General features: G+C 36.1%; 2 protein-coding genes across 4 annotated transcripts in view; one reads left to right on the forward strand and one right to left on the reverse strand.

Annotated features, from left to right (window-relative positions):
- LOC106664699 (chromatin modification-related protein EAF3-like) overlaps positions 1 to 26,045 on the forward strand; it is a 70,756-nt gene that overhangs the window by 12,224 nt on the left and 32,487 nt on the right. The window lies entirely within an intron of this gene.
- LOC106664697 lies at positions 524 to 19,923 on the reverse strand. 2 transcript variants are annotated; one of them, XM_024228159.1, is made up of 3 exons: positions 19,792 to 19,923; positions 13,698 to 13,818; positions 524 to 2,591 (listed from the first exon to the last, which is right to left on the reverse strand). In XM_024228159.1, the coding sequence occupies exons 2-3, from the start codon at positions 13,816 to 13,818 to the stop codon at positions 1,828 to 1,830; spliced, it is 885 nt and encodes a 294-aa protein (XP_024083927.1). In that variant the 5' UTR covers positions 19,792 to 19,923; the 3' UTR covers positions 524 to 1,827. The 2 variants fall into 2 exon arrangements, with proteins under 2 accessions (XP_024083927.1, XP_014246121.1); XM_014390635.2 differs by lacking the exon at positions 19,792 to 19,923 and adding an exon at positions 14,403 to 14,635 and having other exon boundaries at positions 1,715 to 2,591.

A 26,045-nucleotide genomic window follows, 5' to 3' on the forward strand; every position in this document is an offset into this window, starting at 1 on the left:
GTACTCGACCACCCTACTAAGAACGAACGTGAGTAGGAATGGCATTGGAACTGCATGCGTAGGGTGTTGAATTAACCTGGCTATTGACAGAACCCCCCCCCCCCCCGCGAGACCAACATCGGCGGTTGGACAGATATGTCTGAGGGTGGGTTACAAATTTCAAATGTAATTTTTTAAATATAATTTAATTTAGCAGCTAACGAAATCCAAGATCCCCGCCAAGTCGCCCACAAAGGAACATTCTTGGTCCCATCCTGTATACTGTTTACACGGCTGACTTTCCTATTTATTCCAGCTGTATTATACCGCAATTTTGTCTTCTAATCCGAATCCTCTCTAAGCAACCTCCAGCATCCAACAACCATTTTATCAAAGACTGGTTTAGAAGGTGGAGGACAAGACTGGAAGAGGAAAAGTATAACCAAAACAGTTTAAAGAGTTCGAATGTGATACGAATTTTTTATTTATTGAAATTTTTCAATTGATAAAATACTTAAGGAAAGAAAAATAAAAATTGCTAGACTTTACATTGCATCGTGTCTATTTATTTACAACGAAAGGTTTACATAAAATGAGGTAGCGACTGAAACATCTTAAAAATTAACTAAAACTAATAATATTTACATATTAAACAAAAAAAAACCTTTTTATATATTTTAAATTACAGAAAAAATACTTACAATCGTCTTAAATTTTCTTAAAAATTAAATAAAAACATCGACAAAAATTTTACAATTTCAATTTACAAATTAAATTACAGTCTCATTTAGAGGAGTCTAAGTTCATTTACAGCCAAATTGGTATATACAAAAATATTTATACAACCGTTTTTTTTTTCTTGTACTAAAATAATTAAGGTTTTAAACTTTAGAAAAGAAAAAGAATAACACGTGCTAGAAATGGACGCAGTGGACAAAATTATTTTTCTTAATTAAATCTACACAAAACCAAATAATATACGGATAATTAAAGTACACATAATCCGGCGAAATCGCCATTAAACTCAATTGAATAAAGAATAATTAAATGTCACTTTTCTTTATTGTGTAGTATGCTAAAAATCAATGTTTCTAGTCAAAACTGTGCACTTTCTTCATCGTTGAGCCTTATATTAAGATCTTTGTAGGCATGGATGAAAAGTTTGTTTGAATTTTAAGCTTATCTTCTAATTTTTTCGTTAGTACAAGTGCAAACGTTAAGGGTAACTTTTTTTTGAACGAACTATTGCTTTTTTAAAAATCATTTTGTCTAATGGTTTTAGTGTAGATTGTCAGAATTGAAAATAAAACGTTCTATCTCTTCTGGAACGGTTAAATGTAACTACCTTTGCTGCTAAATTGGATTCTTGCAGTTCTTTAATAGGAATTTAAATTTATTTTGTAGGAAAAACGTAGTGTTCCTAATAGATAAAATTTCTCATTCTAATCGAAAACAACTCCTGAGATCACAAAAATTCGTCTGGCGATTTTTTTAAATTCTACCGCGCGGTCCGATACGATGGTTCGGAATTAAAAAGAAGTTCCACCACCTTTGCTTTTTGTTTATTCGAATCTCGAATCTTCCGAGTGTGATCTTATGACCGTGACTGCCATCTCCTGAGCAGAGTCGACTCAACCATTTAAACCGAATTTCATTATTTGGTCGAAGAGAGTAGTAAATAAGAATATACATTACACATCAATTACTGCATCACGATTAAATATTTCATAGAGTATTTTTTTTTTTAAATCGGTTCTGTATGGTGCTCAAAGGGAAGGTCGGGAAATGTTGAAAGGGTCATCATTCGGGTCGTATCCGCTATTTTATGAAATTTATTTTATTTTCAGATTACGTGCAGGCGCATTCCGAGGCTTTCATACCGACCCATGTCGATATAGCCAGTTTGGACGAGTCTTGGGAGCTCAAATAGAGGACTTCGACGTTCTCCATTTTAGACGGTACGCAGCAGAGGGCTTTCTTTTCCTTCTTCATCATCCAGAACATTGTTTTGATGTTGGTGTAATGGTTGAGCCAGTTGTGCCTTCCGGGGCAGGAGCCCATGCAGTAACCGACGTCGTAGGAAAACGGTTGGATCACGAACTCGAAGCCGGGCGTCATTTTGAAAAGCATCTCCATTCGCATCCGACAGCAAAGGTCCGCATTGGCGGGCAGTTTTCTGCAGTCGGAAACGACAAACGGCGAATTGTCCTTGGGCAGTTTCGGATCGGATTGTCCTAAGATGAACGACTCCCATTTCGTCTTTGACGCTCTCTTCGTCCGTGTCAGGGGGCTCCCGCCCAAAATGCCCTGTCTGTATTTGAATAAATTGAGAGTAGGCTGTTTTATAACACATGCTGGATGGCAGGTCACTTCGAACGGAGTTATCGGATCAACCGATATGACGAATATTTCCATCCATTTCGGCAATATCTCGGGATCTAGGGTTTTATTCTCGAGAACGTTTTTGTAGCGATCTTTGACCAAAAAATGCATCCTTTTCGTGGGCTTTTTCGGGACAAGGAACAACCTGAACGTCGCTCCTTCCACAGCGTAACTCTTGAACCTCTTGTCTCGAAATGTAATTTTATGCTTGTTCTCTTTGGTAGACGTTCCTGCAACAAATACAAAAATTATGTTATTACTTTTTAAAAAAATTATTATTCTGTAAAAGCCAATTAAAGTATAAAGAATAGGTTGACTGTAATAAAATACAGCAATCCTTCACCAATCGATGGTAGCTGTCTGCGAGTCGGTATACACATGTCAAACTGGCATACGTTTAAACTTGCGGATTTCCATGTCACTCATACGCGTTTCGGCATTGGGCCATGTTCAGTGAGAAATTCGTTTCTTTCCTCATAGTTCCTCACTGAAGATGGCGCAAAACCTAATCGCGTTTGATTGACATCGAAACCCGCGAGTGTAGACAGACCCAGTACAGACATGCATCCTTCAAAATCGGTGAGTTTTGTATTTCGCGTAAAAACAAAACAAAAACGGTTTTCAATCGTTTGTTCAGCATTTTTGACATTTAAATATCCAAGAAAAATCCAAAAATCCCAATATCGCGGACTGTTTTTCTTAGTTTCTTTTAAGCCAAACCCATATGAGAATAATGGCAGCTTTACTGAAATAGAAGGGAGCATAAAATATTTAAAATGTCGTCGGGCGACTTTTCAACATCAACGGAAAAACAAATGAGTGAAATAGATAACGTGGAGTGAGTATATCAATTCTCTGGTTGAAAAGAATGATAATTGACCTAGGGACATATTATAATACTTCACATCCGCATATTTGAGGAGAAAATCGTGGAAAAAATTGAATCATAAATAATATATAATGCGATAATGATAATCATAATCTGTCTCTAACCCTAACCTTGACCTAATATAACCATTCTCTAAACACACCTAACTTAACCTAGCGTAAACCTTCCTTAACCCTAACCCTGACCTAATATAACCATTCTATAACGACACCTAACTTAACCTAGCCTAAACCTTCCTTAATCCTAACCTTGCCCTACTTTCCTAACCTAACCTAACCGTTCCAAACTTGACATAACCCTAACTCTAACCCTACCTAACGTAACCATCCTAACTTGACATAACCCTAACTCTGACCCTGTCTAACGTAGCCATCCTAACTTGACATAATCCTAACTCTGACTCTGTCTAACGTAACCATCCTAACTTGACATAACCCTAACTCTGACCCTGTCTAACGTAGCCATCCTAACTTGACATAATCCTAACTCAAACCCAACGTGATCTAAGTATTCCCGACCTGAAATAACTCTTGTAAGTTTACAGCTGCTGAAGCCGTTCGTTTGTATAATTTAAAAGGGGAGGAAATTCTGAAAGAACGAACTGTGCGGAGGTGGGTCGACCGCGTATATACGCCAAAAAATCGAGCCTGATTCACAAAAGCTCCTCTTTTCCAGTCGACAGTAAATTGCCACTTAACCGGACAAGGTGAAAAGATCTTGTAAAGAGGTTCCGCACATCTTGAACAAATGTCACAAGTCTTCAAAACCCTTATGATTTATTAGTTTTATTAGGAGCATTAGTGATAGTGAAGATAAATATATACATTGGCGTAATCGTAACGCAATGGATTTTGAGAAAAAACTTTACTTTTCGATTTTGGGAATTATTAAGGTTTGGTGACTGCCTGTGGATTAATAAATATTTTATCAGGATTCATCCATGAACAGCACCCCTCTTTAAGCAGGGTCTCAACCGGCTTAAATCATTTAAATCGGACTTTTTTCACCAACGAAATAAATAACTCAAGCCAAATGATACAGGGCCGTTTGTGACAGTAATTGCTCACTGGACAGCAGCCCTTCAAGGCGTCATGGCTTAAGAGTTATTCTCAGATGGTCACTCAGTGGGTTCTCAACTACTGTGAACAGCCTGAAAAGATGGACGAGGTTTACAGGATTATCGGGGGCGTCGGTGGCCGCAACGGTTAAGGCGTTGACACTGCCCGTGAGGTAAAGTTCCCAGGTTCGAAAATATCGACGAAAGGTGTTTTTACCACATTCTCCTCTTTACCAGACCTGGCCCTTTCGGACTACTTCCCTGATAGGTTTTTTTCGAAGTCTCCAACTTAGTAACACTTTAAAAAAAAAATTATTATTGTACGTGAAAATTTGGATTTAAAGCTAGGAGCAATACAAGAAACAAAACAATAATGTTATGTTAAATTAAGTTCAAAACTATTAACATGGCATCAGTTTAAAATCTGGAACTGATTCAACTATTTCATCTCCTACTTCTCTTTCGTAAATAAATTACATCGGATCTGGACTAGCAGTTGATTTTAAAAAGAATTTCCACATTTTTATTTATTATGTTCATCCATTACCTTGCATAGAAGCCACCGTGGTTCAAAGCTTTTAAAATACAAATATATCAAATTGTAATTCCATCTTATCATTTTTACCATGGTGTAATTTGTCATAAAAGCATTGGGGGTTGTTAAATTGACGGATTGACTTCGATAGCAATTAGATGATAAATGGAATCAGAACACTCGCCGGAACCGAGGCTGATTCGTTTAACAGTTTCGAGAAGGCGGATATTAAAAGATTGATACCGTGTGTACCTACTCGCGTCCAGCTGGTGCGTAACAAGAAAATTGATAGTTTAACGCGTCTTCTGATAAAACGATTAAATCTGACCATCCATGAATGAATATCAATTCAAATTGTCAGCAAGGCTTTCGGATTATGGCGTTTCGACAGATTTTCAGTTTTATCTTGTGATACTTCAAAGACAAACGGAGGCTATTTTGAGAACTGGGCGGCCTTTTTTGTACGGACACATGCCTATCTATCTGTCCGTGAACGCTCGACAAAAACCGTGCCTGTCTTACCTTCTAGAAATACGAAACTACACCGAACTACATCTGAACCTTTTAGGAAGGTTCGAACGAATAATTTATATTGAATTATTTGATAGAAATAGATAGTAGAAATATTTATTAATTATAAGAAATTATCGATTTATAAGGGTTTCTGAATTATAGAATGAATGTAACCATACCAAATATGACCAACAAGGAGTCCTTGAGTTCATAGAGGCCTTTTTTATTGATGAACAACTGTTTTGTTTTTGGCCAATTTTTACATTAACTTATATTTTGGAACCCCTATATAACCCAACCCTGGAAAATACACCTTTTCCTACAAAACTAAGGTCTTCCCTTGAAGCGCCATTGCGCACTTTTCTTGAGATGAGAATTGGTTAGTGCTTCTCATCCAAAAAAGATATGACGATGTTTCTGCCTGTATTCTATAGGTGTAGACAGTGCCGGTATAGAGGAATTTTCCTAAAATTCTGCCTGACAGAGACTTTCTTCGTATTTTATTAAAGAGATTTATGAAGCTTAGTTAGCTTAGCAGTTTGGCATACCTGGTGCTTTTGACCAGTGCTTCAGTGTTTCTTTTTCAAGCCATTTTTCCAACACACTCTCCGGTGTGCCTAGTTATGCTTACCATGGGTGAGAGGTTCTTTGGCTAGATGGTTATCCTTTTCGTTCCTTCTCTTCGTGTCCTGGAACCCGCCTTAAAGTAACCTGTTTCCGTAGGTCTGTAGGGCAATTTAGGCATATCCAGACCAGTTTGGAGCTAAATACCTACGCGTTTAGCTGTCTGTCCGAAATTATAACCTCTGCTCCTGTCATATTCTTCTTTATTAGTTGGACCTCAGGTTGGAAGATGGTTGAAAACAGTCCAATAAGTTTTGCAAGGGTATGATTCCTTTTACCCCTACAGCTACACCCTGTTCCATCTTCGGTACATCAGTGTACCATATTTGAGCCGCTTGTTGAAACTTAAGGCCACTTTTCTTTCACAGAACTCTGTTATCTCTGACCACTGTTAATTTAGAGTTTTCGTCTCATTTTGTCAGGTACTATTATAGACATCTCTCCAGAATATTGTTATAGCTTCTCTTTAGATCTGGTTAGACCTGATATTTAAGGATGAGAGATAGACTGGGACAAGTATGCGTTGCTCATGTTATATTAAGTCACAACAGTTTTTTTAGACTTTGCGATTTGTTTTGTGTCTCCTTGTTCAGTGTTTTTTACATACTGTAGCTCCATATGTGACCAAGGACCATTGTAGTATAGCCATTTGTTCCCGAGTTTTCCTGCATAATCTCCGGCCAGAGTCCGCCAATGCCTATTCCGACTATTGTCCTTTAGGAGCGGGAGTACCACAGGGCAGCGTACTTGGTCCTTTACTTCCTCTACGCCGCAGATATCCCCGACTCTCCACCGACGACAAAGCTGACCTATCCTCTTATCCCCATCTTAGAATTGCTTCGGAGGAGCTCCAGGTAAATGTACTGCAAATGGAGCAAAGACTGGCGTATGAAACTTAATGAAAGCAAAAGCACCCACTCTTATAAACAAAACTCTTCATACAATATTCCTCAAAAATACTTCCGACCCAAAAACAGAGTCTGCAACCTTGGGTTCCATCGAGACTCAAGACTAACCTGGAAACAACGCACACGACTAAAGCATTTCGGATTTTTCTACACAACATTTTTACAAAAAACAAAGTGACAATCTAGAAGAAAACACTAAAACTAATCTGGACGTACGGACAAGAACTGTGGGGTACCGCTAAACCTGCTAACATCCAAAGAATACAGACCTTCCAAACTAAAGTCCTCAGAACCAAAGTCAATGCTCATTTTGGTGGAAATAAACATTTTCCACTTTCCATAATAAACTCTCCTCTTGCCTAAATCGAATTGCCAATCCAATAGAAATCTCACCAATCGAGATGGTCTCTTCCGAATAGTTTGGAGAACCACAAAGGTCAACTCCCCTCATGACACATGATCTATGCCATTTGTAAATATTGTATAACAGTTCATTCCATTATGTAAATAATGTACAGATTGTAATAGTATAAAAAATGCTATGGAGTTCCATGGGCTCATGTAGTATGATGTTACATGATTTCTCTATTTGAGCCTTTGTTCTTTGCCTGGTACTTGTTTCTTCGTCGAAAATTAAGGCTTTTCTTTAACAGCAGGTGCTTTTAAGTTTAGCTTCCTTCTTTGTTTCAAAGCTATGAGAGATGTTTTTTCATACACCAGAGTAATAGAACATAAGTAATTTCAGGTCGAAATTATTTTTAAAGATAAGGTTTTTCCTATTTTTTGGAGCTTAACTCTACTTCTACTCGATGGATTTTAACTTTAATCCGCATTTCTTTTTCAGAAAAGTCTGAGCTTTAAGTTTAAGCATATAACTCTAAAATTGGACCATATTTCAGCAAAAAATAAATAAATAAAAAGTAGGAGTCTTTAAACTGCGTGAGAGATGGCGAGTTGCAAGTTCATCAGGACAAAACATGATTCGCAACTTTCAAAAAATCATTCGAATAACTTCTAAAGCTCGGAATCTCTTAGGAATGGTTTCATTCTATTCAGAAAAGTTGTACTTTAATAAAAAAAAATCTTTTCTAAAACATTTGTTCCGAAAATGTCCCTTTTAAAGTAATATAGTAGGAAGGTTTTGAAATAATTTTATAACTTCTGGTAATTTTGGTCCAATAATCTACTAGGTTTTCCCTATTAGAAGCGATATTTCACCACTTGGAATTGTTCGCCAGCACAAAGGAATATTGGGGATGGCGGGCAGGCTTCTGGCAGGCAACAAGCTAACACAGACCAGGATCATTTTACATAGACGAAACTGGAAGAAACCGCTTTGGATTAAACCTTTTTTTTTGATATACTAGGTCAAAAAATGTTAGGCACGAGTTCGAGTGTTCTCGCTAGCGGTCCAAGGAGCCGAGAAAAGAAATATTTAAAAAATTGGATTATTTTAATTAAGATAAGAAAATAATAAGTAGGATAGTGTTAATGAGATAAAGGAACATATGAAAAGTTATAAAAACCAAAAGCCAAAGTCGCTTGGTTCATAATTGCTTAAGCTACTTACTGAAATACATAATTTGTGAGCGAGCAACGTAGCAAAGTAGCTTTCAATTAATTAAGGTTTTTAGTTGAGGTAAAAAAGTCAGTGTCACGAGCGGGATTCGAACTCACGACCTTCGGCTAGATACGCCGGTGGGGTTGACATGGGAAGTTAGTGTCCGAGTGGATCGAGTCACAATACCTCAAGTGGTAGAATAGGGGCGTATCAAGCCGAAGGTCATGGGTTCGAATCCCGCTCGTGATACTGACTTTTTTATCACAACTAAAAACCTTAATTAATTGAAATATATTAACTGGTCAAGCGGACCACGAAAACTAGTGAATTTAATAAGTAGCAAAGTAGGTTAAATTATTTTTGTTTAAACAAAAAACAAAGTTGATATTCGTTTTTTAGCACCCACAAAAGTTTTTTACATTTGCCTTCCGCCATCAAGCCCAAAATTACATTTTTCGATTACTACAAAAATTCATATTCTAATGGTTTTACAGGGTGCTTAAAGCTAATCCGAATAGATTTTTTAAAAACCTTTTTTATACTACTTTACTCGAAGCGTCTTTTGGTTTTTGCAGATTTTTTTATATCTGCCCTCATTGAATCCAATCATATTAGCTTTGATATTCTACGTACACGCAAAAGCACAGAAAAATATATTTTAAAAAATTACTTAAATTAGTTAACTTTTTTTAAAATTTGTAGCCTATATATTTTGGACATATTACAGATGCGATCACAATAAGTTTTCTGAACGGGGCGTCCGTGGCCGCAACGGTTTAGGCGTTGTCACGGCGCTCATCACTGTAAGGTAAAGGTCCCGGGTTCGAATCCATCGGCCCTGCATTCGAACCCGACATACTTACAAATGGGCTGTTTTTCAAAAACACCTGATATGACCTCTGCTGTTGCGAACCCTCGAAAAAAAATCTTCACACGGTCACAGAACTAATAGTATTGTCAACGCTGCACATGCCATGATAAACCAGCCAATGATGGCAATCACCGTGAAGTATTAAAGAGCAAGGTGGTAAGACGATTTGGCGGGTTATCGGGATAAGAATGTATAGAAAGTGCATTATGGTTAGAATGGATCGAGAGATTGGAGTTAAACTTTTGAAATTGGGAACGGAACAGCTCGTTGGCAAAAATGTTGAGGTCGTTGTGGATAATGAAGTGAAGTCTGACGTAGTAACAAGCTTTGATGATTTGTCTGGAGACTTTTGATGGAAGGATTGTACGCACTGGATGTCAAATGGCTTGGCAGAAGCCCATAGGGCCATTACGCATATCCAAAGTGGTCGCAGTAAAGACTTACATAAGGTTAGTTTAATATTGATTTCAGTCCTAGATGTCTTCGTAGTTGTCATCTCCTGAGTCTTCTGTGTGGATTCCACGTCCGTATGATGTCTAGGTATAGTCCTAAGTATCTCTTTGTCGCTGATGTACAGTGGAGCGTTATTGTTTTTTTCAATGTCAACGTGCACTGAGTACAATTTTTTTTTTTAATTCGGTCTTAACCTTCACTTTCTGCGCCAGACTTCGATAAGCTTAAGGTTTTTCTTGGATGTTATAGCTTTGGTAGGATTAGAGCTATTGCGATATCGTCCGCGTAGGTGGTGATGATGGTATTGGGATGTTAGGTCGGCAGTATATATGAAGTAAAGGATGGGACCAAGAATGCACTCTTGAGGGACACCGGCTTATATAGGTCTGATGTCCGAGAACTCGTTTACCTTACTTGAAGCAGTGGTCTGAATTAGCTAAAATAATTTAATTTTCTCAGCTCCTAGCTAGACATAGCAAGAAGCTCGGACATGCATCTAATATTTTTCGACCTATTATAATCAAAATAGGTTTCAATTTTCATCGAAATCGATGATCCTACATCCTTCCCTTGTTAGTAAAATAAATAAAAAAAGTGAATGAAATCTTATTTTTTGTTACATATAACAATGTTTTTCAAACGTCCTGTAAACTATTGACTGGGGTTAAGGTTAATTATTGATAAATCCGTGCGGTGTTTAAAAAACATAACAACAACAACGTCCATATTAACAACAACAACAACAACAGTAATAATAATCCAGGGGATGTTTGAATGAGAGATTCCTTTCTTTCTCTTGTAGTTAGGATTTGTTGACGGATCAACAGAAATTTTCCCCTCTTTCCGTCAAGTATAAACAAACAACTTAATCAGCGGGCCTGAGGCGCCCGTTCGGGGCATCGAAGTCCATCATCGGCATCTCGGTTTAGCCGTTCCCGCGGCTAATTTTAAAACGGGAGAATATTTCGAGATAGAGATTCCTCAACGCCCACTGGCCACGGGTCATTCATAAACTCTTTCAAGGATACCTGTTCACCTACTTCCCACAGATAGGAACGATCGAAATTTAACTTTATTGTTTATCACGGAGACAGTCGACAAGGAGTTCGTCTTATACTTAAGACTTTTTTATTTATTTATTAGCTACGTGACATACGACGGATCGGGAGAAAAATCCTAAAATTATTTGTTTTCTATTTGACGCCCTCGCATTTTTTTTATCTTGTATATAAACCCTCCCCTCGCCAAATACACACAACACACAAGCACTGGGCGCCTCCTTATATTCTAAAAATAGCGCTAATATTATTAAATCACATTGACTTTTAGGATTGCTCCAATTAAACGTAGGCGGAGATTTTCGACTTGAAAATACGGATTTTTCGTAATTATTAATTTAAATTTGAATAGATTGCCAATGGCATTTTCTACGACACATTATTGACTTTACAGTTTAGCTTTAGAGTTTTTGTATTTCTTAATTTAAATTACTAAATAAATTAAGGATTATTAACGCGCTCTGGGGTGTTGATATTATTAAAATAATTTGGTCAATCAGACCCCTAAATATGATGGATTATTAATAATATTAATTTATATAAATCCACTTATTCTGTAGTGTTTGCGTAAGAGACATATACATTTTTTTTGCAATTCAAAAATGTACAATTTACGCTGTAACGGTACTCGCCGGACTTGAAAAATGCCGTAAAACAGTTTACGAAAATACCGCAGAATTTCGTTTCTTTGTTCAACGTTTATAAAAATCGCAACCGAATATCCACGAGTTTTTTGTTTTCCGTTGAGATAGATCCTTCTGTACTCGTGAAAATGATTTTGATGTGTTGAAAGAGTGATGAAAGAGGAAAAAATAGAGCTGTTGTTCGTAGAGAGATATGAAGGATGAATAAAGGAGAAAGAGAATGAAACAAAGAAAGGAAACAGTGAGGCAGAGAAGAGGAGAAAGAAATAAGGAGAGAGGGAGAGAGAGAAAGAGAGAAAATGAAAAACGTGTGAGAGAGAGAAAATGAAAAATGAGACAGAGAAGAAAAGAAAGAAAGAGGGAGTGCGAGAGTGATAAAGTGCATCAAAAGAAGGAAATTTTTGTGGGAAAAGAGAGAATTTGAGTGGGAGGACTAAGAGTGAGAGAGGGTGATAGAGTAATGTAGAAAAAGAAGGAAGGAAAACACGTTTTATGAAGAAAGAGAGAGAGCATTTTAGTGTTAGGAATGTAAGTAAGAGAAAGTTGAGAGAAAGAGGTGTGTGATAGCGAGAGAAATCAAGAAAGAGAAAGAAGCCAAGAAAGAGAGAAAGAGGAGAATGAGAAAGACCGAGAAAAAGTGAGAGATACCGAGAAAGAAAGATACAGTGATCCAGAAAAACATGGAAGAAAAACACTTTTTATGAAGAAAGAAAGAGAAGTTGAGTGTCAGAAATATAAATGAGAGAAAGAGAACAAAATAGAGAAGTGACGGAGAGTCCAAGAGAAACACCGAGATAGAGAGAGCGTGAGAGAGAGAGAGAGAGAGAGAGAGAGAGAGAGAGAAATACCGAATAAGATAGAGTGAAAGACCGAGGAAGAGAGAGAATAAGAGATGCTGAGAAAGACAGACAGAGTGAGCGATCGAGACAAAGAGAGAGTTAGAGACTGAAAAAGAGAGAGAGTGAGTGAGTGAGAGATGCAGAAAAAGAAGGAAGGAAAACACTTTTTATGAAGAAAGAGGGAGAATTTGAGTGTGACTACTAAGAGTGAGAGAGAAGCCAAGAAAAAGATAGAGGAAAGTGAGAAAGAGTGAGAGATACCGAAAAAGATAGCTAGAGTGAATGTCCGAGAAAGAGAGAGAGAGAAAGTGTGTGTGAGAGATAATGAAAAAGAGAGATAGAGTGAAATACAGAGAGAGAGAGAGAGAGAGAGAGAGAGAGAGAGAGAGAGAGAGAGAAAGAGAGAGTGCAAAGTAGAAAAAGGGGGAGGGAGAACAAGAAAGACGAGAATCTCAGAATTTGAATGGGAGAACAAAAAGAGACGGTGAAAAAGAAACAGCATGAGAGTAAGGAGTGGAATTTTAATCTTTGGTTCATTTTCTCTTCATGAATTTGTATCACGTTGCCTCCGTTGTACTTCACTGTTTTAACTTGACATTTATGCTAGAAGTTACGTTCTGTAAGGAGGCTGAAGGTTTACAACAACAAATTTGCAGAAATAACCGGTAAAAGTAGATACAATATAACAGTGAACCGCAATGTTGTTTCGACTCGTTTGCTAGTTCTTTTTCGAAATTTTGAAATAATCAATATATTTTCCGGTAGACGCAGAAACGCCAGCCGGTCCATCAGAGGGTCTGCGTTTTCGATCCGAGCTGACGCGTTCCACCGGGCCCGTCGAAAAGGCAATGACTCACCCGTCGAGCATCTTCGATCGTTCTTCAGAACTGGCCCCGCTCGCGTTACTGTTCCCATTATTTGAACAGATCTAGCTGTGGTGCAATAATTTTTGTTTTAATTTTCTTTTTGTTTTGCTTACAGTTAAAATCATTCTCTTGAGACTATCGGGTAATTATGATACATAGCGGAACAATTTCGATAAACAACAGACTTTTTCATATTTCACATGAGATAGGTGGAAAATTATAAAGCCACCAAAAAGAAACACTAAACTACGTTTTTGGAATACCTACTAAGTAAATAAAAAGATTTGTATAGGAGTTTGCTGTTGATTTTTTTAAGGCAGAGCATAATTTTTCCCTTTGCCTTGTCGTCCATTCGTCGACCAGACTTCTTATCGTCATAATTTTTGTAAGAATTTTGCAAATTGAGAAAATCACAAATATATCTATCGTTAGCCATTGGAAATAAACAGAACTAAGAAGCTTTTTGTATATCCTTAATTTGTGCATTTTGGATAAACTTTGGATGACTGACTACTTACTTGCAGCTTTTATCGAATAGAAACGCCTGTGGATTTTGGGAACTTGTTGAAGATCTGTCTGCTTCCTCCTGTTGGTATAGATTGTGACCATACGGGCATAGTCATCCTGGCTGACGTTCATCTGGAAAAAAAATCGATTGAATTTTTTTACCACACAAATAACATGTTATTTTGATATATTTTATTCGGAATCTTTTTAGTCGATTGTCGTCGGGGGTGTGTTTCGAGCCTAGGGTATCCTCAGGTATCGGAAAGGCCTCATCGGGGAAAAAATCTTTAGGAGCTCCTAATGAGGCACAGGACGGAAGTCCTCCCTGGTATATTACAGATAAAGGGACTTTTTGTATGGAAACCCCCTGCCAAAAATTTATAACCGTTTTGTCGAATGACCTGAAGAGGATCAACACGGCGACAAGAAAGGAAGTTTGCTGTCAGTCTCTCATTGAAATTTTTGGCGTCAGCTATTTTGACTTCTTCGCGCCAAGGAGTTAAAAAGTGAAAACGACGCGTTTAATTTTTTTGTGAGTTTTACTTTTCTTGATGTTACGTTGCGGTTTTACTAGATAAGGAGTCTCCTGATTTTTTGTACACAACGTTCCAAAAAAAAAATGTATAAACAAATTAAAGCTAGGAGGGCCTAAGGCGGTGCAGGGATCGTTGGATCGTTTAAAAGAGCGGTAGACTAAACAGAAGACGATGTTTTACCTTGGCTATGTTCGGCACGTCGCTGAGCCCAAGAGATTCGACAAAATCTTTGGTCACCAGACGAGCCTGGGTCCGTTCGAGCTGTACAACGACGAAGAGGAACGGGAGCACAACGATAGTAAAGCACATCCACCTGCCCATATCCAACACTAATCGCGATTACGTCGTCAAAAAGTCAAGAAGAGATGGTTCATAGACCATTCCGTTGGAAGGAAAACATGTGGACTGGCGGCGGGTGCGGACCGTTTTATATATATGTTATAAACATCGTGGGGGGAGGCGGTGGAAGGGGATCCGCCGTATCCCACACCACACCGGCCCCGCGCACCCCGATTCCACATCTTCCGCGGGGCTCACGTCGGAATCGTGCTGGTAACCTTCGACCTCTTAGAGATCGACACCCTGGGGACTCCTCGGACGTCGATACCTTCCAGGAGGGGCACGGCCCCTACTAGGAACCTCCGGCCGGCAATCAATTCCTCCAATACTATTTAACGTCCCACTAACACAAAAACACCTCGTACGCACGCATTACCTATTTTACTTCGGTCTGTAGCTTTTGACACCACTAAGGTGATTTACCTATTTTCTACACATCGTCTATTAACCTATTTAATTAGAAACGGTAAAGTAAGTTCATAATAGAAATTGGGTCGTAACGTCAATAAAGCCAATTAAAATTGACGTCAAAATTATCGGCACTTTTTAAAAATACTTCCTCCCTAATTTACACCTTGTCTGACACATAACGTCACAGCCCTTTTTCTCAAAATCAAGAACATCTAGAATAATTTGTTGAAGTCGTGAGGAGCGGTCAAGAATGAGGTAGTTTATAAAAACACCTTTTCCATTTTTTTGCCGACGTTTCGACCTTATTCCGGTCATCTTCAGGGCAGAAAGTGCGGTGCTATTCTTGTGGTCTCTTATTGGTTTTGTGTGAAAGTGTGTGTTCACTTCAACAATTTATGAAACAACAAGTCACTAAGAAATACAAATAGCTATAATAAAATTCAAAATGGTAACCCCCTTAATTTTAGGCGTAAAAATTGAATACCTAATAAATCATTATTTTTTATACAGCTTACTACCGAAATCATACCCACTCTTCAAATGGCACCCCATGTTTTCTCATTGTCATAGTTTATGAAACTAGATTTTTCTCTGAGAAAAGTATAACAAAAATCGGGAAATATTGAAAAGTAACGTTTTTAAATTTATGTTACGTCTGTTTAAAGATAGACAAGGAATAAAAGCTTAAGAAGAGAGGGAGTGTGTGATGAAGAAAAGAAGGTGGGACAGCAATTTTTATGGAGCGAGAAGGATTTAAAAATTTGAGTGGGGGATGACTAAGAGAAGATGAAAAAGAAAGACCAACAGCGAAAGAGTGAGAGGGAAGAGAGAGTGTGTGGTATGAAGAAAAAAAAGGAAGAATCTCAGATTTTCAGGGAGTAAGATAGAGAAACGAGAAAGAAACACAGAAAGAAAGAAAGAGAGAGAGGAAGAGAGTAAATAGATAGTGATAGAGAGAGTGTGAGAGAGAAAATGGAGCGTGTGTGTGATGAAGAAAAGGAGGAAGAATTTGAGTGAAAGAGAGAGTGAGAAAGAGAAAAAGTAAATGAGTGAGATAGAGTTTATCACAATTGAATCAACTCTCGTAGTTCAAAGTTCACTCTCAGAATCTTTGTAATCTTAAAATGACATTAAATTCGGTTGAATTATATTTTGTAAACACTTAAATAACATTTTTTTAAACATTAAACTTTAAACAGGCATAATTCATTAATTTCCAACCCATCTTTGAATAAATCTAGTTTCATAAAAGAAAAATATTGAGTGCCATTTAAAATTAAAGAGTTGAATATAATTTATGTAGTAAGCTGTATAAAAATTGCAGAAATGTATTAAATTTTTACGCCAAATTTTTTTTAACATCTAAAATTATGTTTAAGCTATTCTTGATATTGAAAAAAAGGTCGTGACATAGTTTTTGACACCCTGTTTAGACTGATATCAGTGATTTTGCACGATCTGCTTTCAGGTTTAAACAAATTATTGCACCGCGGATACTATTTCCATTCTGACAAAATCGACCGAAAACGACGTAAAGACGATTCTGAACAATTTCGTACAAAATGCCGGACAAATGAATGTCACCTAATTCTTTTCACTTCGGTTTTATTGCATACCCGCACGCAACAAAAACGACTAAAGGAAAATCTGTTGATGACTGCTTAATGGGGTATTTAGCAATAATATCTAATTCTTATAATTGTCTTATTTCACTCATTGCTGAAATTGCTTTTTTTAATATGTGTACACCAATAAACGCAACCTCTCGCATAAAAGTGACTACGCCCATGTGCGACTGTATTTATAAGCTTGACAGAGAGAAAGAGAGAGATAGAGAGAGAGAGAGAGAGAAAGAAAGAGAGAGAGAGAGAGAGAGAGAGAGTGAGAGTACGTTTATTTATTGATCACGTAAGATTTGGGCTCAGATTATTCTACTTGACATGGTTTTGATTTATTTTAAAATATTAAAACACCACTTCAACATAATACAGATAGATTAGATATAAAGAAAGGACAAGAGTGAGAATAATAAAAAGAATGATAAGGAAAGAGAAAGGGGGAAGAGAGTGAAGGAAAGAGAGAGAGAAGGGGGGAGAGAGAGAGAGACTGAATGAGTAAGTTAGAAATGGAAGAGAGATTGAAGGAGAGAAAGTGAGTGAAATAGAGATAGATAGATAGATAGAAGGAAGGGTGAGAGATGAGAAAGAGTGAGTAAGCAAGAGAATGAGAGAGCGAAAGAGAGAGTGAGTGGGAAAAAAAGAGAGTGAGAAGAAAGAAAGAGAGCGAGAGAAAGAGTGAATGTGTGAATGAGTAAAAGAGGGAAAGAGAGACTGTGAGAGTGAGAAAGAGAGCAAGAGAGAGTGAAAGAGTTAGTGTGTGATTGAGTAAAATAGGAAAAGTGTGAGTGAAAGAGTGAGAAAGAGAAAGAGATAGATTGACTTCCATTTTATTTATACATACATCACGTAAGATTTGGTCTTCTAACAAAAAAAATGTTATACGAGGTATCATTTTACAAGGAAACAATTATTTTGATTTATATTCAAGAACAAATTTTGTAGATAATTTAAGTAAGATATTTTTAAAATTAACCTATATATGTTACATTCATACAAAGAGAATGTTTGTACTTTTAATTTTTTACTTTTTACAACTTTTAAACTTTTTAATATGTTGTTTTTATACATATCTAGAAAGTAGATTATTTTTTATAGATTTTTTAAATGAGTAATATTTTTGAATTTTTAAATTTCAGTCGGTAAATCTGAAAACACTTTTGCCCCTTTAACTAAAAAAGAATTACTAAGTGTGTTAGTCTTATGCTTTGTAACCAGGATATACCTATTTTTATTCGTAATGTTCAGAGTATGAACTTCAGCTTTAAATTTGATCTTAGGGGCGTCGGTGGCCGCAACGGTTTAGGCGTTGACACGGCGTTCATCACTGTATGGTAAAGGTCCCGTGTTCGAATCCAGCGGCCCTGCATACTTACAAATGGGCTTTCTTTCAAAAATACCGGCACCCCGCGGGTTCAAATAACCTCGTAGTTGAAATACCCTCGTAAAAAATTGATCCTTTTTTCTATGCAGAGGTTTTTGATTTTATTATTTTATACGTAGTGCACGCAATATAGTAGTCTATCAAGTCTTTTATTTGTAAAAATTCTAGTAATTTAAATTTATCGTACATTCTATTATAATTTGTTAAGTTTAGTATGCACTCAATACACATATTTAATCCAGCTTAGTCCATATAAGGATATAAGGAAACACTAGTGATTGAACTATTCTTTTTTTTTACTTTACCATCATCAAGAGAGGGAGGGAGAGAGAGAGAGGGAGCGAGAGAGGGAGAAAGGGTGAGAGGGTGAGGAGGAGAGAGGGTTAGAGGGAGAGAGAGAGAGAGAGAGAGAGAGAGAGAGAGAGAGAGAGAGAGATAGAGAGAAAAGCAAACGAAAGAATGAGTGTGTGAGTATGAGAGGGAAAGTAGAAGAGATAGAAATAGAAATAGAGACAGAGAAAGAGATAGAGACAGAGAGAGTGAAAGAGAAAGAGAGAGAGAGAGAGAGAGAGAGAGACAGAGAGAGACAGAGACAAGACAAAAAAAGAGATAGAGACAGATAGAGAGAAAGAAAGAGAGAGAGAGAAAGAAAAAAAAGAGAGAGTGAGAGAGAGAGAGAAAAGCAAACGAAAGAATGAGTGTGTGAGTATGAGAGGGAAAGTAGAAGAGATAGAAATAGAGACAGAGACAGAAAAAGAGATAGAGACAGAGAGAGTGAAAGAGAAAGAGAGAGAGAGAGAGAGAGAGAGACAGAGACAAAACAAAAAAAGAGATAGAGACAGATAGAGAGAAAGAAAGAGAGAGAGAGAAAGAAAAAAAGAGAGAGTGAGAGAGAGAGAAAAGCAAACGAAAGAATGAGTGTGTGAGTAAGAGAGGGAAAGAAGAAGAGATAGAAATAGAGATAGAGACAGAGACAGAAAAAGAGATAGATAGATAGATAGATAGATAGATAGGTAGATAGATAGATAGAGAAAGAGAGAGAGAGAGAGAGAAAGAGAGAGAGAGAGAGAGAGAGAGAAGAGCGAACGAAAGAAAGAGTTTTGAGTAAGAGAGAGAAAGCAGAAGAGAGAGAGAGAGAGAGAGAGAGAGAGAGAGAGAGAGAGAGAGAGAGAGAGAGAGAGAGAAAGAGAGAGAGAGAGAGAGAAAGAAAGAGAGAGAGAGAGAGAGAAAGAGAGAGAGAGAGAGAGAGAGCTAGAGTGGGTAAGAAAGAGAAAGAGGGACGGAGTGAGCCTTAAGTGATAGAATCCGGTCAGGAAGGATAAATCCTGGCAGACTAGGATGATAGTAAGACTGCAAAGGCATATGACCTGGAAAAACTAGCCTGCCCACATGTTAACAAGAAAAAGAAACATCGGAACATGTCCTATGTTGGGCCGAAGGCCTATGCAACCTGAGGCTTCTACACGTGGGAGAGGAAAGCCAAGACCCGAAAGATAAATATCCTTAAGTAATCCTTTGGGATCTGGTGAAAACCCTTACTGGCACAAGAGACCAATATTGGTTCAAGATCCACAGGACCAATTCAATCAATAGATCTAATTCAACATAAATAGGGCGATTCGTAGAAACCTAACCGTCAATGAATCTCTTTGATGATGATCCACCAGGATTTGGAGTATTTTCTGACTTGTGCATTTTTGTAGCATTTATCGTACCAAAGGGTTTTTCAGCCTTAATAAAGTTATAATATTCATTCATTCTTCTCAGTTTGGTTGTTTAAAAAAATGGTTTAATCGAATTATTGTTGTTTCAAAATTACCCTGTGTGTTTTTCTGTGCTGACGAGTGAGTCAGCGATCCATGGATTGTTCGAATTGCCCCTCTTAAACATGATCATCAGATAGTTTGGATAATCTCATAGTGCACTGAAGACGGTCATAATTCGGTTGAGCCGCGAGCGTTGTGAAATCATGAGAAGCGTGACTCAGCGTGTTAATTCTGGAAATGCAGGCCGGCTGCCCATGAATTTTGATTGGTGACAACGGTTAGCAGAATCGGTTAAATAGTTAAATAACCATACTCGGTAGCTGAGCGTGGGGGAGACGTAAATAAACAACAAGGGAGCTGAACAGCTCTTTCCACCACAATTCGTTTAAGCCGTGATTTCATTTGTGCCAGATCCGGTGTCACGCTCAACTTATTAACATTGCATATTATAAAACGCATTAAAAAAAAGTCGATTTCTTAGAAAATTCCTTTTATTGAAAATTTGTTGGATTTGTTCTTTTACGGCTCACGTAATTACAGACTGACGTGTTCATCATTTTCGCGAGAATAAATACAAGATGTAGTTAAAGATGTAGAGAGATGTTAAGAGATGTAGTTAAGGTTAAAAACCGGGCGAGGGTGAAGTCCTTGGATCAAATGATAAGTCCTGTCAAGATATTCGATCTGTTCATCTTATTATCATCGAACACAAACAAATTTGACATAAACTCTCTGTTAGGTCTCATTTGATTTCGAAAGAATTTCTGGTCGAGCAACCAGTAGGAAAGTAGGTTAAAATATTTTCTCCTGGAGAGACAAAATTCATATTCGTTTTTCCCACCCCAAAAACCCAGTATTCAAATATTTTGAGTAAATAAAAAAAAAATTATCTTAGAATTTTCGCCTTATAGATTCGTTTTAAGCACCCTTTAAAACCTTTATATCTGAATTTTCATAACAAACAAAAAATATACATTTTTTAAACACTTGAATAACATTTTTTTTTATCAAGTTTGGTAACGAGAAGAATAATAAATGGCGACATCCCATGCATAAAACTTTAAACAGGCATAATTCATTAATTTTCAAACCATCTTAAGGGTAAGTAGGTTAAAATATTTTGGCTGGGAGACAAAGTTCATATTCGTTTTTCCCACCCCAAAAACCCAGTATTCAAATATTTTGAGTAAATAAAAAAAAATTATCTTAGAATTTTCGCCTTTAGATTCTTTTTAAGCACCCTTTAAAACCTTTAAATCTGAATTTTCACAACAAACAAAAATTATAGATTTCTTTAAAACACTTGAATAACATTTTTTTTATGAAGTTTGGTAACGAGAAGAAAAATAAATGACGACTTCCCATGCATAAAACTTTAAACAGGCATAATTCATTAATTTTCAAACCATCTTAAGGGTAAGTAGGTTAAAATATTTTGGCTGGAGAGACAAAGTTCATATTCGTTTTTCCTACCCCAAAAACCCAATATTCAAATATTTTGAGTAAATAAAAAAAAATTATCTTAGAATTTTCGCCTTTAGATTCTTTTTAAGCACCCATTAAAACCTTTAAATCTGAATTTTCACAACAAACAAAAAATACACATTTTTTTAAAACACTTGAATAACATTTTTTTTATCAAGTTTGGTAACGAGAAGAATAATAAATGGCGACATCCCATGCATAAAACTTTAAACAGGCATAATTCATTAATTTTCAAACCATCTTAAGGGTAAGTAGGTTAAAATATTTTGGCTGGAGAGACAAAGTTCATATTCGTTTTTCCCACCCCAAAAACCCAGTATTCAAATATTTTGAGTAAATAAAAAAAAATTATCTTAGAATTTTCGCCTTTAGATTCTTTTTAAGCACCCTTTAAAACCTTTAAATCTGAATTTTCATAACAAACAAAAAATATACGTTTTAGGGCTAAATTGGCCGGTGGCAATTTTTTTCTCCCCGATGTCCAGTGTTCTTTTAAATATATCATAACTCCTCTGGATTTTATCGAAATTCTACTTTATTACAACTGTTCGAAAGCCAAATTTCACTTCTTTATGTCTGTGTCAACAATGTTTAGATTTGATCCCGTAAAGGGCGAAAATTAAGCCAAAGCTATGCCATTGCGTGCAGTTTAGAGGGTTCTAAATCCCTGTTAAGTTTGCCGTTGACTCGTTTTAATGTTATCGCCATTTTTGTGATTTTCGGGGAAAAAATCGTTCAGTTTATCTAAATTTATGACCGAACAACGAAGCAAAGCAGGCTGAAATATTTTTTTAGGAAGAAACAAAATCGATATTTGTTTTTTCACCCCTAAAATCCCCTGAGTACAAATTTTTGGGAATACCAAATAAACAATTTTTTCTCTTAAATCTTTCGCATTTCAAATGCTTACGATTTTTTTTTTCAAAAATCACAAAAAATTTCTTAACTTTGAATCGAATCCACCCGTCCTCAGAAATTCTTGCAGGTGTTTAGAACTCTATAAACCACACATAATAGCATAAACGTCCCTCCATAAATAAATTAAAACTAGAGATAAAAATATCGAGAATTTGAGGTTATTTGGGTGATTTCATCATATTTTATCTCACTTATATAATATATATTATACATATAGGAGAAAAAAAATGCCACGTGGCAAAATCTAGCATAATTGATATAGGGCAAAGTACAATATTTTATTTATTTATTTTTGGCAAGAAGAATTGTTTTTTAATCCTCCAAAACCCTGAAAACAAATTGTTCGGAAAGTTAAAAATGCACTTATTTTTCTCAAATCTTTCGCTTTTCGGAATGCTTTGAATTTTTTCAAAAAGCAATGGTGACAACTTTGAAAAGACTCGACAGGCCCACAAGAAACTTTACTGTCTTAGAAGCTTATAACCTACTCGTGATGGCACAAACTTGGTTTCAGTAAAAAAATTGGAAACGCGGATAAAAAATGGAATATTTAAATTTACAGAATCTCGTTTTGTTATTGATAATGGCATAAAATCTAAACATTTTTGATATAGTCTAAAACAAGAAAGATTAAGCTTTCTAACGGTTGGATTCGTTTGGGTTTGCTGGTCTTCATTGAACCCCATTAACTACAAAGAATAAAAAGCCAACGTTGCTTGCGTCATAAATGCTTAAGCTACCTACTGAAATACATAATTTGTGAGCGACGTAGCAAAGTAGGTAGCTTAATTTTTTTTTAATAAAGAAACAAAATTAATATTTGCTTTTTGGGCCTGCAAAAACTCCTAAATAAAAATTTTTGGTAAAAACAAAAGATGGACTTTTTTTCAATAGCTTTGGAAATACAACTTACCCACAGGAAACTCTACAAGGGATCGGGAGCTTATAAACTATACATGATGGCCCAAAGTTGGTTTCCATTAAAAAAAAGGAAAAAAATTNATATTAAAAAAATAGAAACGCAGTTAAAAAATATCATATTTAAACGGTTTTTGTCAAATTTATCGTTATTTTTCTCATTTATAGTAGTTGTTGATATACTCTAAAAGAAAAAAGATTAAACTTTCTAACAGTTGTTATAACCCCATTATATTTCGTGGTCGGATTAATCAAATAACTTCTTTCACTTAATTAATCAATCTTTATGTAAGGTATTGGTTGAAATGAAAAAGTTTGTGTCACGAGCGGGATTCGAACCCACGACCTTTCGCTCAATACACCGCTGTTCTAACCACTTGAGCTATCATGACATTAGTATCGTGATCAGTGTATTGAGCCGAGGTCATGGGTTCGAATCCCGCTCGTGATACAAACTTTTTCATTTCAACCAATACCTTACATAAAGATTAATTAATTGAAAGAGGTTGTTATAACATTGAATTTGTATAAAATTCATATGAGTCATGAGCAGGCATGGAAGAGAAAAAATTGCCCATGGACCAGCCAAAAATTTATATTTTTGGTTTACTACAAAAATCTTATATAATGGTTTTAAAAGGTGCTTATAATGAATTCGAATTGATTTTTGAAAAAATGTTGGCCTGCTTTACTGGGAGCGCCTTTACCTTTTTGGTGATTTTTCCTGCATATTGTTTTCTCATTATGGTAAATTAAAAAATAAATAAACTGGTATATTACAACCTTGATATACACACAAAATAATGACAGAAGCCTATATTAAAAAAATATATATATTATTAAATTAGTTATATGGTTTTTTCGGCTCCTAAGCCTCCCTCTCGCGCACCCAAAAGGTTTCTTCAAAATGTGCGATTTTCAAATCTGTAGGTTGCTCTTGTGGGAAACGTTTGGATTCGTTTGGTTTCGCTGGGCTTCATTGAACCCCGTAAACGACACGTAATGGCACAAACATGGCCTCCGTAAATATTATTGTAGAACCGGAGATTTAAAAAAAAAAACATTTCAGGGTTTATGGTTTATTGTTGAATTCATCTTTATTTTTCTCGTTTATAATGACATTTATTTAGAAATCGTGAGATGCGGTCTGGAGTGATGTCGGTTTCAGAAAAACATTTTCTTTATCGTGCCAACGTTTCGATCTTTATTGAGATCATCTTCAGGGCCTGGGATTTACAAACATTGTTTACATTTAANTTTCTGAAACCTACATCACACCAGACCGCATCTCACGATTTCTAAATAAATATCGATTAACGGTCACTAATCACCACACATTTTTACACACGTTTATAATGACTTTTAAAATTTTTACGTGGTCTGAAAGTAAAATAATACAGCTTTCAAACAGTTCCCATCTGTTTGAATTTGGATAAAATCCATAGGAGTATGAATTTTTAATGGAACACCGGGCATGGGCGACAACAAAAAATGCGCCCGGCAAATGCAAATCTAGCAAAAATGTTAATTTTTAAGAGTGCTTAAAACGCATCCTAATTTTTTGGCTTACTTTATTAAAAGCGCTATTTGGTTTTTGTAACTTTTTTATATCTAATCTTATTTAATACAGTCCTACACATTTTTTCTCATCCTGCGGCAAAAAATCGACTGATATATAATAATTTTGTAATACATGCACACCAAAGGAAGAAAATCAAATAAAAAAAAGAAACTTAAAATACTGTTTGGTTAGCTTCTAGGGCCCTTAGCAAGTATGTATGTAAAGTTTAGTATTTTTATCTTCCTTTTCTTGTATGTTCCTGCATGTGTACCCCAAGGGTCAGTTCTGAGTCCCACTAACTTAAACTCTCGTCTTATCCATCTTGCCCGCTGAAGGCTAGGTCATTCAATTTAGTTACAACCCTGCATTTGTTCGCCAAGACCGTTCATCATCAACATCATTCAACAATTCAACATATCTACCAGGGAAACAAAAATCTCCCTATCTCTGAGGAGGATCAAGACAAATAATAATCCTATATCCAATGTCACCACATTTAAATAAATGGAAAAACTTGAGGCAAAAACCTACCGACTCTGCCATGTAACGGCAGAGATATTCGATCTGATGTGACTGATAAGCATTAGCTAAGAAAAGTCACTTTGGAAAAGAAACTAACTTAAAAGTACTGCACTTTCCTGGGGTATAGGAATAAAAGACAATTCAAAAATAGATATTTTAGGTCGCAGTGGATAAAAGTGAGCCTATCGTCACCATTGACATCGGGAAAAAAAAGAAAAACATATGTTTCAAATAATACGTATTTACGCAAATTTTCTACAAAACAAAATTAACAAAAAAATTAATTTTCAACGTTTAAACAAACCATAGTGTGCGTCCCAAATCGATTTCTTCTTTTAAATCCCTGCTGGAGCAGAGTAAATATGAAAACAATTAATAATTAATTTGTAGGCGGCAAAAACAATTATAGCGTATAATATTTACAGCGCAGTTAAAGAAGATTAAAAAAAAAATAGCGAGCAATGTTTGAAGAAGAGTTGTCAATTGCGTTTTATTTTGTTGAAAGGATGTATGAAAAGGCATAAATTCATATTATGTCAATTAGCCAGGATTATTTTATCATCAAAATATAGAAACTTTTGATATAAAACAATAATAACACCCATCGTTTAGAAATCTGATGTCTTTTTGTGTAAAATATGAGAGGAAAATATACATGAAGTAGAACTAATAACTCTAGACTTTTCTGTCTGGCAATATTTTATGGGAAAGCAAAGAAAAGTTTAGTATTAGATATGTTAATTTTTAACTTTCACCTTGTGTATAGACGCTTGTTTTTCCGACTTTAATAATAATCCATTTATGTTTAGTGGTGTAATTAACCAAATTACTTATTTCAATTAAATGGAATCCCGATTACACGACATTTTAAAAATGGCAAAAAGGGAAAATTTGAAAGGTTGT

The sequence above is a fragment of the Cimex lectularius genome, unplaced genomic scaffold (assembly GCF_000648675.2).
Source record: "Cimex lectularius strain Harlan isolate CLEC.00 unplaced genomic scaffold, Clec_2.1 scaffold154, whole genome shotgun sequence".
In the NCBI taxonomy this organism is placed as follows: domain Eukaryota; kingdom Metazoa; phylum Arthropoda; class Insecta; order Hemiptera; family Cimicidae; genus Cimex; species Cimex lectularius.